The 15529-nt window shown below is 41.5% G+C and overlaps 1 protein-coding gene across 1 annotated transcript in view; it reads left to right on the plus strand.

The window, feature by feature from the left end:
• The first annotated feature begins 3226 nt into the window (after positions 1-3226).
• Positions 3227-15529, plus strand: part of RAB32 (RAB32, member RAS oncogene family) — a 40813-nt gene continuing 28510 nt past the window's right edge. Inside the window, exon 1 of the mRNA XM_072643644.1 lies at positions 3227-3796. Coding sequence (XP_072499745.1) covers positions 3544-3796 — 253 coding nt within the window. The 5' untranslated portion in view covers positions 3227-3543. The remainder of the gene's footprint in view (positions 3797-15529) is intronic.

The following is a 15529-nucleotide window of genomic DNA, read 5'->3' on the forward strand; positions in this document are numbered from 1 at the left end:
TGAGGCCGGTGACCTTGCACAACCCTTCCTCACTCAAATCACAGTCAGTTGCAAAACATATTATCTCCCTGATGTCATGGTCTTCTTCAATAATGGACAAACCACAACACAATCACAACTATGTGTCAGGCACTGTGTTAAGTTACTGCTAGCTGTATAAAAGATAGACTGACAATAACAGAAACTGGAGACAGGGTCATCTGTTATCAGGAAGTTATCAAGGCAAAGGACTGGACTTGATTTTATCAGTATAAGGTGAGAAAACTCCATCTTCCAATACAGAGTAACACCTTCTATACAACTCATAGTGTTAGTTGCCTAGAAAACTGAGAGGTTAAATAACTTGCCCAGATTGACATGGCCAGTGAACGTCAGAGATGAGAGGGGTTCCTGGCTTCTAGACCAGGTCAGCTTTTCTTCTACTATACTATGACATCTCTCATAGAGAAGACAAAAATGAATGTGGGCCTGGACTAAAAGATGGCAGGATTTGAAGAGAAAAGAGTAACCACAGAAGGTAGCATTCTGGGAGAAACTACCCATATTCATCATTATCTTTAGAAAAACAGAATCAGTAGAACTCATACAGACAAATGAATAATGTTCTCTTGAAAGTAGTTACTTGAGGAAATTCCATGTTTATTTTTTTTAATTACTGCATTCATTAAAATGAGTTGGTTCATCTACCATAATAGAAAATCACTCCTATTCACACTTTCATGATTTAACCAACCAACACAACATTATCAAATTTGATAACCTACCTCTAGCAACAGACTTGATCCTGAATGACTTTTGGCTGTTTAAAAAAACAAAAACAAAAACAAATAAACAAAAATCTTACCTTCAAGGATTAAGTCAGTCCTTTACCTCCCACTGAGGTGCTCAAAATTATGTACTACAGGCTCTGAAAGCAGTTTCAGAAGAGAAGTTCTCAAAACGGTCTCCTCCATGGCAGGGTCTCTGAACTCACTTGACAGAGGACAGTCCTCCTGGGGAACCTGAAGAAGGCCTGAGGGAAGAGAAGTTGTTCTAGATGCTATCTTGTTAGAGTACTCTGCTGCTTGAGAGACAGTGATGTTGGTTTTAGTGATACATGGTCCTAAGGTTTTAAAATCTCATTGTGAGAAAATTTTTGTTTTTAAATCTGTCTCTAAGGACATAGAATCCTACTTCTGACAGCTTTGTACAGTGTATGACTTTAGCATTTGACATGAATATTCCTGAGGGCAGGGGATTGGAGCTGACCATAGCTAGCATATATTGGTAAAAGGTCTGAATTGAAATCACAGCTTTCCTATTTGCTATGTATGACTAAAGGCCAAGTAACCATTCTGACCCTCAATCCTTATGAAAGAAATCAGTCATCTCCTTTCCTTAGGATACCCCCAGACATTTTCTGCTTATATGCCAACCACTCTTTGCTCCCAAGTAAGGTACTAGGGGCAGCTAGATGGCACAGTGGATAGAGTTCCAGGCCTAGAGTCAAGAAGACCTCAGTTCAAATCCAGCTTCAGATACTCACTAACTGTGTGATCCAGGCAAGTCACTTAATCCTGTTTGCCTCAGTTTCCTCATCTGTAAAATGATCTGAAGAAAGAAAAGACAAACCACTCTGGTTTCTTTGCCAAGAAAACCTCAAATGGAATCATGAAGAGTGGAATACAACTGAAAAAAAAAGGACAACTGAACAACAAGGTTTTGATCTCGGTCTCCTCTAACCTTGTCCTCCCTCTTAAAACAGCTTCTAGGATCAGTTTATCAGAGGTTGCTTTGGCCTGTTGGGGCTATCTTAGCTAGCTTGTGCCCAGAGCTTCCCAGGAAATTTCTGGAACATGATCACTCAGAGATGATAAACTCCTTGGAGGCTTTGTAGTCACATGTTGGCTCAGTGGGTAAAGGACTTGGTGCTTTGATACCAGGATACCCTTTGCAGGATGCTATGCTGGAGGAGCTGATGATTCAATGGGCATTTTAAAAAGAGAGAGAAGTTCAGGCTCTCCTGAGGCCCTACAGGCAGCATCACTTAACAGATTTCTTGCAGTAAGGGGTGAGGGTTTCAGATAAGCAGGCTGGCCCTGCTCCACTCCAGAACTATAGCTACCTTTCTCGTGGGGCAACTCCCATAAGGAGGCTTCTTTAGGGAAGTTTGCATCTAGGCCTCTGACCAGCTCTGTGCACTGTGTGATTGATAAATGCTAGCTAACTGACTAAATGTTTCCTTTCACTCAAGTAGTTGACTGAACATCAAAAGGGACACATCTAGGCTTGGAGGTAGAGAGGTCCATTAACAGAAGTTGACTGGAAGCAGGGAATTTCTGTACTGAAGAAAATGGAAGGGGAGGCTAAGGTCCTGACTTGGCTTGCCAGAGGACTTGAACTTTGACGGAAGCAGTGCAGAGCTGAGGGGAAATGGAAAATGCTTAATGAGCAGTCCTGCACACTTTTATGTTCAGATGAGGTTTTAAGTTATCAGCTTCCCAGCAGATTATAACAATAGTTAGAAGCTGTTTCTGATTCCTGTTTGGAAGTTGTTCTGCACAGGTTTGCTATGAGGTCATCTGGGTTTAGCATTTCTTTTGCCCGGAGGACTAAAATGCCCGTCTCATACCCAAATCATATTGTTAGCTGAGTACTTTTATACTCCTCCTTTTGGGGATTACCTGAACACTAGTCCCAAAGCCAATCTTTAAATAATTTCTCCCTGGACTGTCCTGGAGGGCGATTAAGGAGTACGAGAGACAACCCAGTTCTTCTCTCATTAGAAACCAGGCTCCCCTGGGGCTTGAACCCCATCTGCACCAAATGTCCCAGTCCGGGGTTGAAAGGGGATGGGCTTAGTCCTAGAAGCTGAAACCAGCGTCGCTTCCTTAATGCTGGATTAGAAGCAGAGGGTCAGTTAACTCCTCTGTGGGCAGAGAGGCGGGGACCCTGTCCTCCACGTATTGCACCCCATGGGGGCTCTCAGGAACCCTGGGGACAAAACGGAAGTGCCCTGCGGCTCGAAGCCCGGACTGCCTGCAGTCTAGCCCGGTCAGGCGGGTGTGCAACAGGTGGGAAGTGTGAGCTTCCCGCAGCGCCCCAGCAGGCCTGTTTGGCAGATTTACTCCTCACGTCTGCCCAGCCCAGGAGAGGTGGTGGGTGCGGTGCGTCTGCGAGGTGGGGCGCAGCGTCCACGTCTTCCCAGGAGCTCAGGGCCTTATTTACCCCCAAAGGCAAGGGGGAAGGGAGAAGGGAGGAGGGGAAAGAAAACCGCAGCCGAGGAGCTCAGTCCTCGGGCCGGGACTAGGAGGGAGGGCCCGAGGCTGTCTCCTCCCCTCGTCAGCCCCTTCCCCGCCCCGTAGGAGGGGGCTGTTATAAGGCGGAAGGTTCCAGGTCCTGTGACTCGAGTCAGGCGGCGTGTAGACCGCGGAGGAGGGAGTGGAAAGTTGCTGCGACCAAGTTGAGAGTTAGAAGAAAGTTCTGCGAGTTCTGCGCTGTCCCCGGGCGCCTGCATCGCGGAGCGGGGGACACCTGGGCCCGGGACTCGGAGCCGCGGCGGGGATGGCTGGAGGGGCGTCCGGGGAGCCCGGCCCGGGGCCGGCTGCGAGCGCCGCGGTGCCCGACATCCAGGAGCACCTCTTCAAGGTGCTGGTCATCGGCGAGCTTGGGGTGGGCAAGACGAGCATCATCAAGAGGTACGTGCACCAGCTCTTCTCTCAGCACTACCGGGCCACCATCGGCGTGGACTTCGCCCTCAAAGTCCTCAACTGGGACAGCAGGACCCTGGTCCGGCTGCAGCTCTGGGATATTGCCGGTAAGGGATGGGGACCCCGCCAGGGTCCTGCCTCCTCCGCCCCCCGCTCCGCTTCCTTTAGGTGCCAGCTACGGTCCCGCCTCCTGCGGGGAGGCTTCCCCAACCCAACCCGTTCCAGGGCCTCCCCTCTGCTAATTATGTCTTGTTTATCCAGAATTTAGGGGGGTGTGTGTGTGTGTGTGTGTGTGTGTGTGTGTGTGTGTGTGTGTGTGTGTGTGTGTGTGTGTGTGTGTGTGTGTGTGTGTGTGTGTGTGTGTGTGTGTGTGTGTGTGTGTGTGTGTGTGTGTGTGTGTGTGTGTGTGTGTGTGTGTGTGTGTGTGTGTGTGTACATGTTTGCAAGTTCTCTCCTTCATTAGACCGTAAGTTTCTTGAAGACAAGCCCAGCCTTCTGCTGCTTCTTTGTATCCATCGCTCTTAGCACAGTGCCTGATACATAGTGATTGCCTAATAAATACTGATTGACTGTGGCACGATTGGTGGTTCTCAGTGCCTCCTCATCTGTCCTGGAGGCAGCTTCGGGGCGTCAGCTGTTTATTGATTCATTGATTGTCCTGGGTGCTTCCTCCCCAGGAGAAGGCAGCTGGGTTGGGGGCATCCACTGCGCACTTGGGCCCAGAAGGGAGTTGCTGCAGATGTTCAGCTTCCCCAGTTTTGAAATTAAAAGACTTTAATTAATGTCTCTCATGATGTATAGAGAGCGGGCCCGGGGTCAGGAAGACCTGTGTTCAAATTCTGAGCAGGGCACATACTATCTTTGTGATCCTGGGCACTGAAAATCTCTTAAGTCACTTAACCTTAGTGCCCAAGTCAGTTCTCTTTAAGGCAAAAATTGAGGCGCGGGAGCTGAAATGCCTTGATAGAGTTTACTCGCTGGGCGTTCACTGTGCCAAGGATATCATAAGTACAGCCCTCCTCTCCTCCACCCCATTCCAGTAAATAAATAAAAATCAGTGCTGAGTTTCTGCCTTCCTAGGAGTCTTCCTAGGGGAAAAAATAACCACACACACACACAAAAACCCCACAGACAACAATAATAACAAACTTGGTAGGGAAACAGAACTCTTTTTAGGATGGTACTGAAACTTATTTTTTAAATCTGAATCCTTAAATCGCCATGCTGGATATACCCATTTTTCTGCCAAATATAGGACAGGAAAGGGAAACAGTTAAAAAGAGTAATTTATCTGCTGGCTGGAAATTGACCAATGCAGGATCCTAAGCAAATTTAAATAGCAATTCTTCGCTGACTTAGAAAAAAACAAAACGAGGTGGTGACAATTGAGCATTTAAAGAGATTTTAAAATGTGCCAGGCAGGAACCATAGCTGGAGAGAAGGGAATGCAGGCTTCTATGAGGGCTTCAACTGTCTTCACTTTTCTTTGTATTCATATCCTCTTTGCCTGAGCCTTACCCTTAATAGGCCAGTAGGCCCTTAAACTTTGATAAGTAGCTACTTTGTGCCAGGCACAGTAGTAACCCCTGGGTATAAAGGAGGCAAAAGACTGTACCTGCCCTCATGGAGCTTGCTTGTTTGAATTTGTTTAAAGAGATGCTTGGCAGAATAGGTTGGTTGGAAATTTTTTAAGGAGCAGGAAGCAAGAAATAATCTTAGCTAGCAGTAAGTCACACAAGTTGAACTTAAAGAGTGCTCTAAAGTTCACAGTGAGCTTTTGGGGAATTGAAGTAGTCCAAGAATTCTTTTCAGAAGTTATCTTTTTTTCTTTTTGGTAAACATTTTATATGTGTTCTAACACTTAATAACAACAAAAGTAGGAAACAGGAGATTGATAGAGCTGAGTGGGTCCTTATCAGTCAACTGATTATCTTATAGAAATAAGGAAACTGAGGCCCTTAGGCCCTTAGTAACCCCAAGGTTGCGCAGCTAACTGCTGTTAGAAACCCCAGGCTCTTGTCCTATACGGTTTAGAAATCCATGCCTAAAGCTACTTTTGTTGAGAAAATATTTCCCTCTTTTTAAATCTCAGTTATGGAAATGCTTATATAAATTGTACTTTGCTTAGAGTCAGTCAGTGATTAATATGAAATGAAGTTTCCAGACCTTGGCTCAACCTTCCTGCCAGTGACTTTTCAGAAGCCATCCGTTGAAAAGTCTTCTTTGTAAGCCACATAAATATGAGAGAAATCTCTTTTGAAATACTTCCTGTGATTGCACAGAACTCAATAACTGTCTTGCTTCCTAACAAAATCTGTCCTTTTAAATAGTTCTTCAGCATGTGATCATCATTCTTTTTGAGACCTCTTTTCAGTTGTGGCCTTTTGTCTAAATGGAATTTAAACATGATGACTGACTCTTTTTTTATTTTTATTTTTCAAAGCAATCAGAAATTAAGTGACTTCCCCAGGGCCACATAGCTACTAAGTATCAAATGTCGGAGACCCTATTTGAACTCAGATCCTCCTGACTCCAGGGCCAGTACTCTATCCACTGCACACCTAGCTGCCCCTAGAATCTTTTTTTAAAAAGTAAATTGGGAAACCTTCATTACCACTATTGGGTGTAACTTTAACACACATAACTAGATTTAAAAAAATTGGATATAGCTCCAGAATGCTAGACTTCGATTCTGGAATACCTGAGTTTGATTCTTGAGTTCTCTGAGCTTCAGTTTCCCCAATGTAAATGTGGACAGTAGTAGCCCTACCTCCCAGGATTGTTGTGAGAATCAGATGAAATAAAGTGAAAAGTACTGTACAAATGCTAGCTTTTATTAAGGTCCGGAGTAGATTGCTCATCCCTGAACAGAGATGCATAGTAGGCCTTCAGTAATCCCTATTTGACTTCAAGATGTCTTCTTCCAATATTATTAACCTGAAGCAGGGGAAGTTAAATTTTAATCAGGCTCGAAAGGAAATCTTTCCTACTATTCTTAAAAATCAATAAACCTGAACTTGATTAAGAAGAAAAGCAGTTTTTAGCTGTGTTGATGTGTAAGTGGAAAAATGGAAATAGCATTTGTAATCTATTGGCTACCATTAGTGTGGGGCGTTCCTGCTGGCTTTGTTCTTACACAAATTAATGACAAAGCAATTATTAAAGGCCCTCTGTGGGGTAGAGATACAAATAATAAGGTGAGACAGTCCTTGCCCTTGAAGTACTTGGATCCATTGAGACTAATGGTGTGTGTGTTTGTATGTGTACACACATGTACTTTAAAATGAGGGAGATATGCAGTTGTTTGCAAGGTGATGGAGAAGTTCCCTCTAGGCCACTTGAGTGGAGTAGTAATAATGGCTCTTACAGTGCTTAAGGATCTGAAAGCTGTTATTGTGTGTCCTTGGTTCTCAAAGTGGACCATGACATCAGGGAGGTGATACCAAGACTTCAAGGAGCTGATGCTGTGACATGCATGTCAATTGGACCTAAGTGAGGAAGGGTTGTGCAGAGTTACCAGCCCCATTTTCTCCTCCAGAGCCATCTAAGTCCCGTGGCAAGGTATGAATCAGGGTGACTGGACATACTTTTTACACAAAGACCTATCCAGTAGCTTGTGCAAGTACTTTTTCCATTGTGCAGACAGGCAGTATCTTCCCTACTCATTGAGTATCAGAGGAAGGGTTTGTACCTAGTCCCGAAATAACCAAGTTCACAGTTCTTTCCACTAGACCAGATTGTACCTATCAAGATTTAGGGACTCTTCATGTTTTGAATTTATAGGCCCTGTGGTGCATGAAGTTGAGGCCTGATTAATTCCCTCAAAAACAGAAGTGTGGATTGCAAATGGGTAGGTAGGTGGATCCTGCAACTAAGACTAATCTACAGCATGGGGTTGTGCTACTAGTTACAGAACTTCCTACAATCTGTGTGTTTGGGGAGTAAGGGAAGAGAGGATTCTTTAACCAAGTCAAGCAGCAAGAAACATTTTGCCTTTGAAAGCTTTAATACTGAGTGGCAGGGCTTCAATATTTAATATTTTCTGTAAACTATCAGAGCTGATTAATCTGAAAATCCTGTGAAAGAAGGCAGGAAAGAATTTGGGTAAATAAAAGTTGAGTCATTCTGATATAAGACCTGTAAAGGGTTTCTCACTGCAGACAAAAGAGCCCAGGTTTATAATGTAAATTTGAAATCCCATTTCAGTGTTGGGCTGTTGGGGGACCTTAAGTTGTGTTTGGACTCTTCTTTCCCCAAATCTTCATTAAGGTAAGGGCTTCCCACTCAGTGGGATACAGACAGGTTCTTAAGCCTGAAGTACCTTATCTTGAAAGGCATTAAGCTTATAGGGATGCCTGCTAAATTAAGATAGAGTCAGATGGGGTTTATAGACCAAAATTCCCCCAATTAATCTTTTCTTTCTGCTTCCTCATTTACAAGAAATAATATTTAGCTTATTGTTCAGTCAGTCAAGTATTTTTTAAACACTTACTTATGTGTGAGGTGCCGTCTATACAAAAACATCCAATGAAACTGTATTCGGAGAGCACATATATATCTAAATGTATGCAGAATAAATAGAGAGAGGGTGGGCACTGGCAGTTGGGCAGAGGGTAGATCAGGAAAGGCTTCATGCAGATGCCAAGTCTGGGTCTTGAAGGAAGTAAGGGATTCTTGATAGAAGGGTGAGGAAGGAAGTACATTCTAGGCAAGGGGAACAGCCTGTATGGCATGGATATGGCAGATGCACGGTTGCCTTTGACAGGACAATGGGAGTAATCTATAGCGAGACTGGAAATAGAGGTAAGGAACAAATTGTGGCGAACTTCCACAGCATAACAGAAATTGTTGATGTCAGATCTTTGCAAAAGGAAAATTGCTTTGATAGCTAAATGAAGAGTGGATTGAAGAGAGGACTTGAGAGAAACCAGTTAGGAGGTCATTGCAGTTCTGTTTGCAGTCCTTCATCCTGGAAGAAGACCATGACATCAGGAACGTGATGCCATGACATGCAAGTGAATTGGATTTAAGTGAGACAGGGCTGTACAGAGTCACCAGCTTCACTCTCTCCTCTGGAGCCATCTGGGTCCAGTGGCCAGATATAGATCAGGACGACTGCAAATGACCCTCCCTTGCAGTAGTCCAGGCAGGAAAGGTCATTACCCAAGTGGAGAGAAGAAGTTAGGTTGGAAAGATGTTCTACAAGGTCAAAATGACAAGATTTAGTGACTAATTAGAGTTACCAGATGAGCGAGAATAAGAACGCAAAGGTTACAAACTTGAGATGGGAAGGATGGTGGTCCCCTCTACAGAAATAATAAAGTGGGGAATGGGGATTGGAGGGAGGTTAACTTTTGTGAGATAAACTTGGGAGTAAGAAATATGTTAATGGTATGTAAAAAGCACATACATCTCGTTTACTTTGAGGGTGACTAACAGGTTTTTTGGAAAACACTCCCATCAGTATCAGTTAGAAATAGCTATGCATTTCCATCAACTTCCTTGCTATTTATCTAACAGCATGTCTTATTCTTTACCAGGTCTTCTCTGTCTTTGAGACTTAACATTAGGGATTTTTCATTATGGATTAGATGTATTCAGTAATTAAGGCATTGTCATCTAATAGGAAGAGAAATAGACATATTTTAAAATGGCTTGAGTCTGAACAAAAATTTATACACTTAACTACATGTTTGAACATGGGCAGATTATTTAATCTGTGACCCTCAGTTTCTGCATTTATAAAATGGGGATGTTTGTATGTTTTTTACCTTGCAGGGTTGTTATGAGGAAAACTTAGATGCGAGTTAATATTGAATAGCCAAGATACATACACACACATATGTATGCACACACATATACACACGCAGATATGTATGTATCTGTGTATATGTGTATGTATATATATGTATATGTGTGTACCTGTGTATGTACACACACATATTTGGCTATTCCAGTCTGATAACTTTAATAACATTTAATAACATTCCCTATATACTTTCTCTTCACCTAGGGCCAAGTTAGCGGTAGACAATCACTTTTTGGAGAAAGTTCCTCGCTTTTTGCAGTAGACAGGATGGAAAAGTGAGGTAATGTGTCCAAGTGCTCATGTATGATTGGGCTCATATTTGAAAGGTACTGATTTGTGACATCAGCTCTAAATAACCATCAAAACTCAAGGACATTAATAGGAGAGTATTACTATGGCTGCATAGAGGAAGTTTATTGATTTCAGGCCCTCTTGTAGTAGGTGGTAGTTTAGAGGGAGTCTGAAGAAATTGGCAGGGATCCCAAGTCACAAAATTTACCTTTCTAGCCATTAACTACATAAATGAATTTTCTACCCAGATTCAATGTTAGACTTAAAGAGTAAATATAAAGTATTACCTCTTAACTTTTGAATTGTTGTCTCAAGGGTTGGATTGGGATATAATCTTATGTACTTGTTTCTGGCTAGTTGTTATATCTATGAATCTTCTAGGAAAGAAGCTTTTGTGGCATAAAGCAAATAGAAGGTTATGGTGTCCAGCCTCCCACCTTTTGTCTCTTTGCAATATAATGCAACTAAGTGAACTCTGGTCATCGTTACAGTATATTGAGCCAACACTTATTGACTAATTACTGGAACATTTTTTACCCAAGCCATTATAACATGATTTCTTCACTGAGTCATAGAAAAAAGAAGGGACTTAGAGTCAGATGATCTAGTTTAAAGTTCTGACTCTGCCATTTATTATATGTAAATGCTTGGGCAAGTCACTTAACTTCTGTGGGCTCCAGTCTACTCATCTATAAAATAAAAATGATACCTGCACCCACAGTGTAACTCACAAGAAGTGAAGAAAGAGTTAGGTAGATGAGTTATTTTATTTTTCTTTAACCCTTCCATGCCCCCTGATCTCAGCTATCCCACATTATCAGAATATCTTAGATCTGGAAGAGACCTTAGAGTTCCAACTCCCATTTTACAGATGTGAAAACTGAGGACAAAGAAATGAAGGACTTGCCCACAGTCATACAGCCAAGTCTAGAACCCACGTCTTCTGACTTCCAGCCCTACAAAGAGCAATAAGAGTTTGAATGCACATGTTAAATTGGCCAATGTATGGCTTGGTGGCAGCATTCTTAGGCTTTGCAATCTTTGATTTACATACAGCTCTTGATTCTACTTTACTTTCCATCCATCTAACTGGATGTAGATTTGTCTTCCCGTTGACAAACATTTATTACCTTCCAGCTGTTTATCCAGGATGATATAATTGAGACCTTATAAAACAGTGGGGGATAGGGGGAGAATTACCTGCTTACCTAAATTGAGATAGTGATTTGCTAATCAATTGTTGTTGTTAGATACTATCTTAAGATGTTACCTTATGGACTAATCCATAGGTTGGGGCAAAGCATTGTTCCTAATAAGAATCACATTCTACCTTCACAGCTCACATTTATATATTATATATTAAGAAGAGACCTCATGAGCAAATTGGTTACTCATGAGAATACTTTACATCTTCAAACAATTTTGGATTTAAATTTTAAAATTCCATGCTGTCTAGCATTCTTTTAAAGAAGGGGTTCTTGAACTGGAGTCCATGATCTTTTTTTTTTAAAAAAAATTTTGATATGACTATTTCAATACCAGCATTTTCTTTTATAAACCTATTGTGCATTTTATGCCTTTAAAAACATTCCTAGAAAGATCCCTTAGGTTTCATCTGACTGCCTTCATCTAAATGCCGGAAGGGTCTGTGACTCAGAAAAGGTTAACAACCCCTCTTCCAAAGGCAGAATATTCAGGAGCACTTTGAGGAAGTTGTGGTCTTCAGAGCTTTGTTTGCAGAACTCTTCTGATGTGGAGGAGAATTTGAAAGCTTTATATTATGTGGTTCCTAGGCCGCCTCCTGAAAGTGGCAAAGAATACGCCTTCACATCCAATCAATAAACTTAGGGAAAGTGGGAGAGAGTGGGTTGAAGCTGACAACTGAGTTGAAGTGTTACAATGCTACTAATATAGAAATTCTATGTTGAATTATGAAAAGCCAAGGTACAGGGATGATCCCGAGGAAAGGACTTTTTTTGTTTGTTTTTAAGTAGAAGGTGATACAGTTTTGAGATGGTCCTTTTGGCCTTTGATTAAATAATTAATGTTGCAGAAAGAAACTCACATTATATTGCCCAGAAAACTATGCAGTTGTATCTTCTTTGTGTGACTTTTCTGGAAAAGAAGTAAATGACCAGCAAGAAATTTATTGGATATTCATTTAAAAAGAGGAGAAACCGTCTCTTCTGCTGCCTGTATCAATAATCTGAGATTATATTAAATGATGAGGCTGTCAAACTTTTTCCCCCTATGGGCTATAAAATGCTGAAACTCCTGCTATGACATTACCCAGGTTCAAATCATAGCACTGATATTTAATAGTTGTGTGAGCTTGGACAAATCATTAATCTTTAGCCTCAGTTTCTTTATCTGTAAAATAGGTAATATGTAAGGTCAGAGTCTGTAAAAACTCTTAAAGTTACATGGGAATCTGGTCTACCTGGGTAAAGATAACTTCCTGCAATGATTCAGAGTCTGCCTGTTGGGATGGCTGGGGTGTGGACGAGAACAGTGGGATCTTCCTTAGTAAATGCCTCTGTTGGTCATTGTTTGGTTTATGATGGCTCAGAGTGAGTGTAAATAGCAGTTCCTGTTCTTGCCAGAAACCCTGCAAGTCTTCCCCTCTCAGATTGATTTTTTTTTCTTTTGCTTCATTTCTTACCTAGTTTTAATCATTGAGGTGTTGCCTCAGACAAACTGAGACCTGGGAAAGACTTTAGCTTAAAAAGTCCGAGGTCTCCCATGAATCCAGGGCCTGATCTTTATCTTGTAACTGGACCCAGTTGGCTCTGGGGGGAAAAATGAGGCTGGTAAGTTTGCACGAGCAAGTCATGACATCATCTTCCCAACATCAGTGATCCTGTTCCAGAAGGAAGGACAAAAACAAAGAAGTAATATATAAACTTGAGATATGAAAATTAGAATTTGGTAATTTGCCAGAAGAGTATTTAATACGTTTTTTGATGATCACATATCACTTTAGGAAGAACTCCAAAAGATGCCTCATGGAACTCCAAAGTTTACAGTTTAAAAGCTAACGTTAAAATAAAGTACACATATTTCACTGCAATTGAAAAATAGGTTTTAAAAAACAAGTTTTTAAAAAAAGTTTGGATTTTTATTCCTATTAGGCCGTTTATGGCAGAATCAATGACACTTTTTTTTTTTTTTTGCATATGATGAAAAGAGAAAAGACTAATTTTACTGGACTGAAGAATGCCAGATGGGGAGAAATGTACGATAAGGTTAAGATCCACAATTTGTGAAGGACTTCCATAGCTAAACAGGAAATTTGGTATTTTATTTTAGCAATAGCAGTCATGTTCTTTTGTTGAATGGGTAATCAGTAAAGGAAACCACACTGACCTGCCCAAGAGGGCTGCTAGCACAAATTTTTAGATTTGCTTTACTAGGAAAGATAGCTGTTTAAGGGGTTTTATTAATTGGATTCCCTAGTTCAGGGGGAAAGTCAGCACCCTGAACTTAAGAGAAAATAGAAGCAGAGAAATAAAGACCAACAGATAGGGATCTACTGTCTGAATCAAAGCAATATTGCTGTACACTTTAGGTACATCCCTGGATTGACAGAGCCTTAACATCTGAGCAGTCAGGGACTGCTGCCCCTCAGAGTCTCCACCAGGGGATCACAAGATACTTATCCTAAGCAAGCCCCCAAAGCAAAATGCCAACTCATATATACATTTCTCAGAGCCACAAATCATCACAACCCTCTGGACTCAATGCCTAATTAGAAATTAGCCAAATGTGTGAAAGTCTTCCTACAAGTAAGCCTCCCCTAAGCAAGCTTCCCTGAATGGGCTCCATGTGAGGCCTATTAATGGGTAGGAAAGATCTGAAATCCATTAACATTGCACCATCAAATCTGTGCTCCAGGGAAATCACTTTGGTAGGATAATGCTTGTTTTAAAAGGTCATCTTTAGACTTTCACTCATTCAACAAACTCTTACTGAAAGTCTGCTTTACAGGAGGCCTGTGGAGAAAATTCATGGTAGCCAGACATTAATAAGATGTATGCCTCCTCCCCTAAAGGAGCTTACAATCTAACAGGAGAGAAGATGGGTGAAAATAGCCAGTTCTGCCAGGTATTGACAGAATTGTAAAGCTAAGACTTAGCCTAGCAAATTATCAGTGTTATCTAAATGTTAGCTATTATCATGATTATTCCCCCATCAAGGTAGACCTCAACATTATAAAATTACAGTCTTATTCAGGTTCACCCATTCAGGATTGTTCCTTATTGATTTGAGAGTCGAATTTTATGGCCTTTTCCCCTATATTTCCTTGACCTAAATTCCACTATATTCAACCATTTATGTCTTTCAGGCTGAATGTGGAAGGAAAAATTCTAAGGAGAGAACATAACTGTCTTGAGAAAATCAGTAAAAGGTCTCCATCCAGTTGTCATTCTAATCCTGAATTTCTTAGTGTATGTAAAGTCCAACCCCTAACTCAGAGCCCATTTTGAAGTCCTTCCCTTTTCTTGACCTGCCTATTATTGTCAGTCAGACCTTTGTCTTTCCTTTCTTCCAGGCTTTTGTTCAGTAGTAGTTTTTTTTTTTGTTAATCCAACTCTCTGTGACTCCATTTGGAGTTTTCTTGGCAGAGATACTATAGGGGTTTGCTATTTCCTTTTCCAACTCATTTTATGAATGAGGCAACTGAGGCAAAAAAGGGTGAAGTGACTTGCCCAGGGTGTAGGAAGTGTCTGAGGCTGGATTTGAACTCAGGATTTCCTGACTACAGGCATAGCACTGTATCCACTACCTATAGAGGTAGCTAAATAAATTTTAGTAAGAGCACTGAATGATGAGTCAGAAAATCTGTATTCTGCATCCTAGTTCTGGAATTTTCTTAACGTAATCTTTGGCAAGTAATTCTATTTCACTGGACTTCCTTTTCCAAGTCTATAAACAGGAGAGGGTTGAACAAAATGGTCTTTGAGGCCCTTTATCCAGCTTTGAAAGCAAATGATCTATCAGTCTTTGGATTTTTGACTCATATTTTTTTCTTTCCTTTGGAAGATTTAAATTCATTTTTTCATTTAATAAAATCCACTTTCTTTTTTCCCCACTTCTCCCTGTTCTGCCCAATACTGAAAAAGAAAGAGAAAAAAAAAGAAAGGAAGGAAGGAAAAAGTTCTTATAATAAGCATGCGTAGTCAAGTGAAGCATTTTTTACATTGGCCATGACACATAAAACATGTCTCAGTCTGCATCCTAAGTCTAGCACCTCTCTTTTGGGCGATGGGTTGCTTGTTTTATCATGAGTCCTCTAGGATCACTGTTCTTGAGTTTTCCCAGCATGTTCTCATATCTATACTTCTGTCTCTGTTTTCCACAAGTCTGTAAAAGTTATAATATCCTTAAATCTACAAAGTTATAATACCCTATGCCTTCCTCTTTCCAGTTTCTGTTCCTCCCCAAGTCTTTCCTGCCCTTCCCCCAAATAATTTGTTGTTGAGAGTCATGTTCAACCCTTTATGACAGTTATTTTCTTGGCAAAAACAGTGGAGTGATTTGCATTTCTGTGCTTTGCCTGGGGTCTGTCACACAGCTAGTAAGTGTCTGAGGCTGGGAGATGAGTCTTCCTCATTCCTAGCCCAGTGCTCTACCCACTGTGCGGCCTACCTGCCCCCTCTCCCATATACATACTCGATAACCTTTTCTTTTATAATGCAAGGAGAAGATGACTTTTGAACTTTAGAAACTGGTGCTTCTT

Source organism: Notamacropus eugenii, chromosome 2 (assembly GCF_028372415.1).
Source record: "Notamacropus eugenii isolate mMacEug1 chromosome 2, mMacEug1.pri_v2, whole genome shotgun sequence".
Taxonomy (NCBI): Eukaryota; Metazoa; Chordata; class Mammalia; order Diprotodontia; family Macropodidae; genus Notamacropus; species Notamacropus eugenii.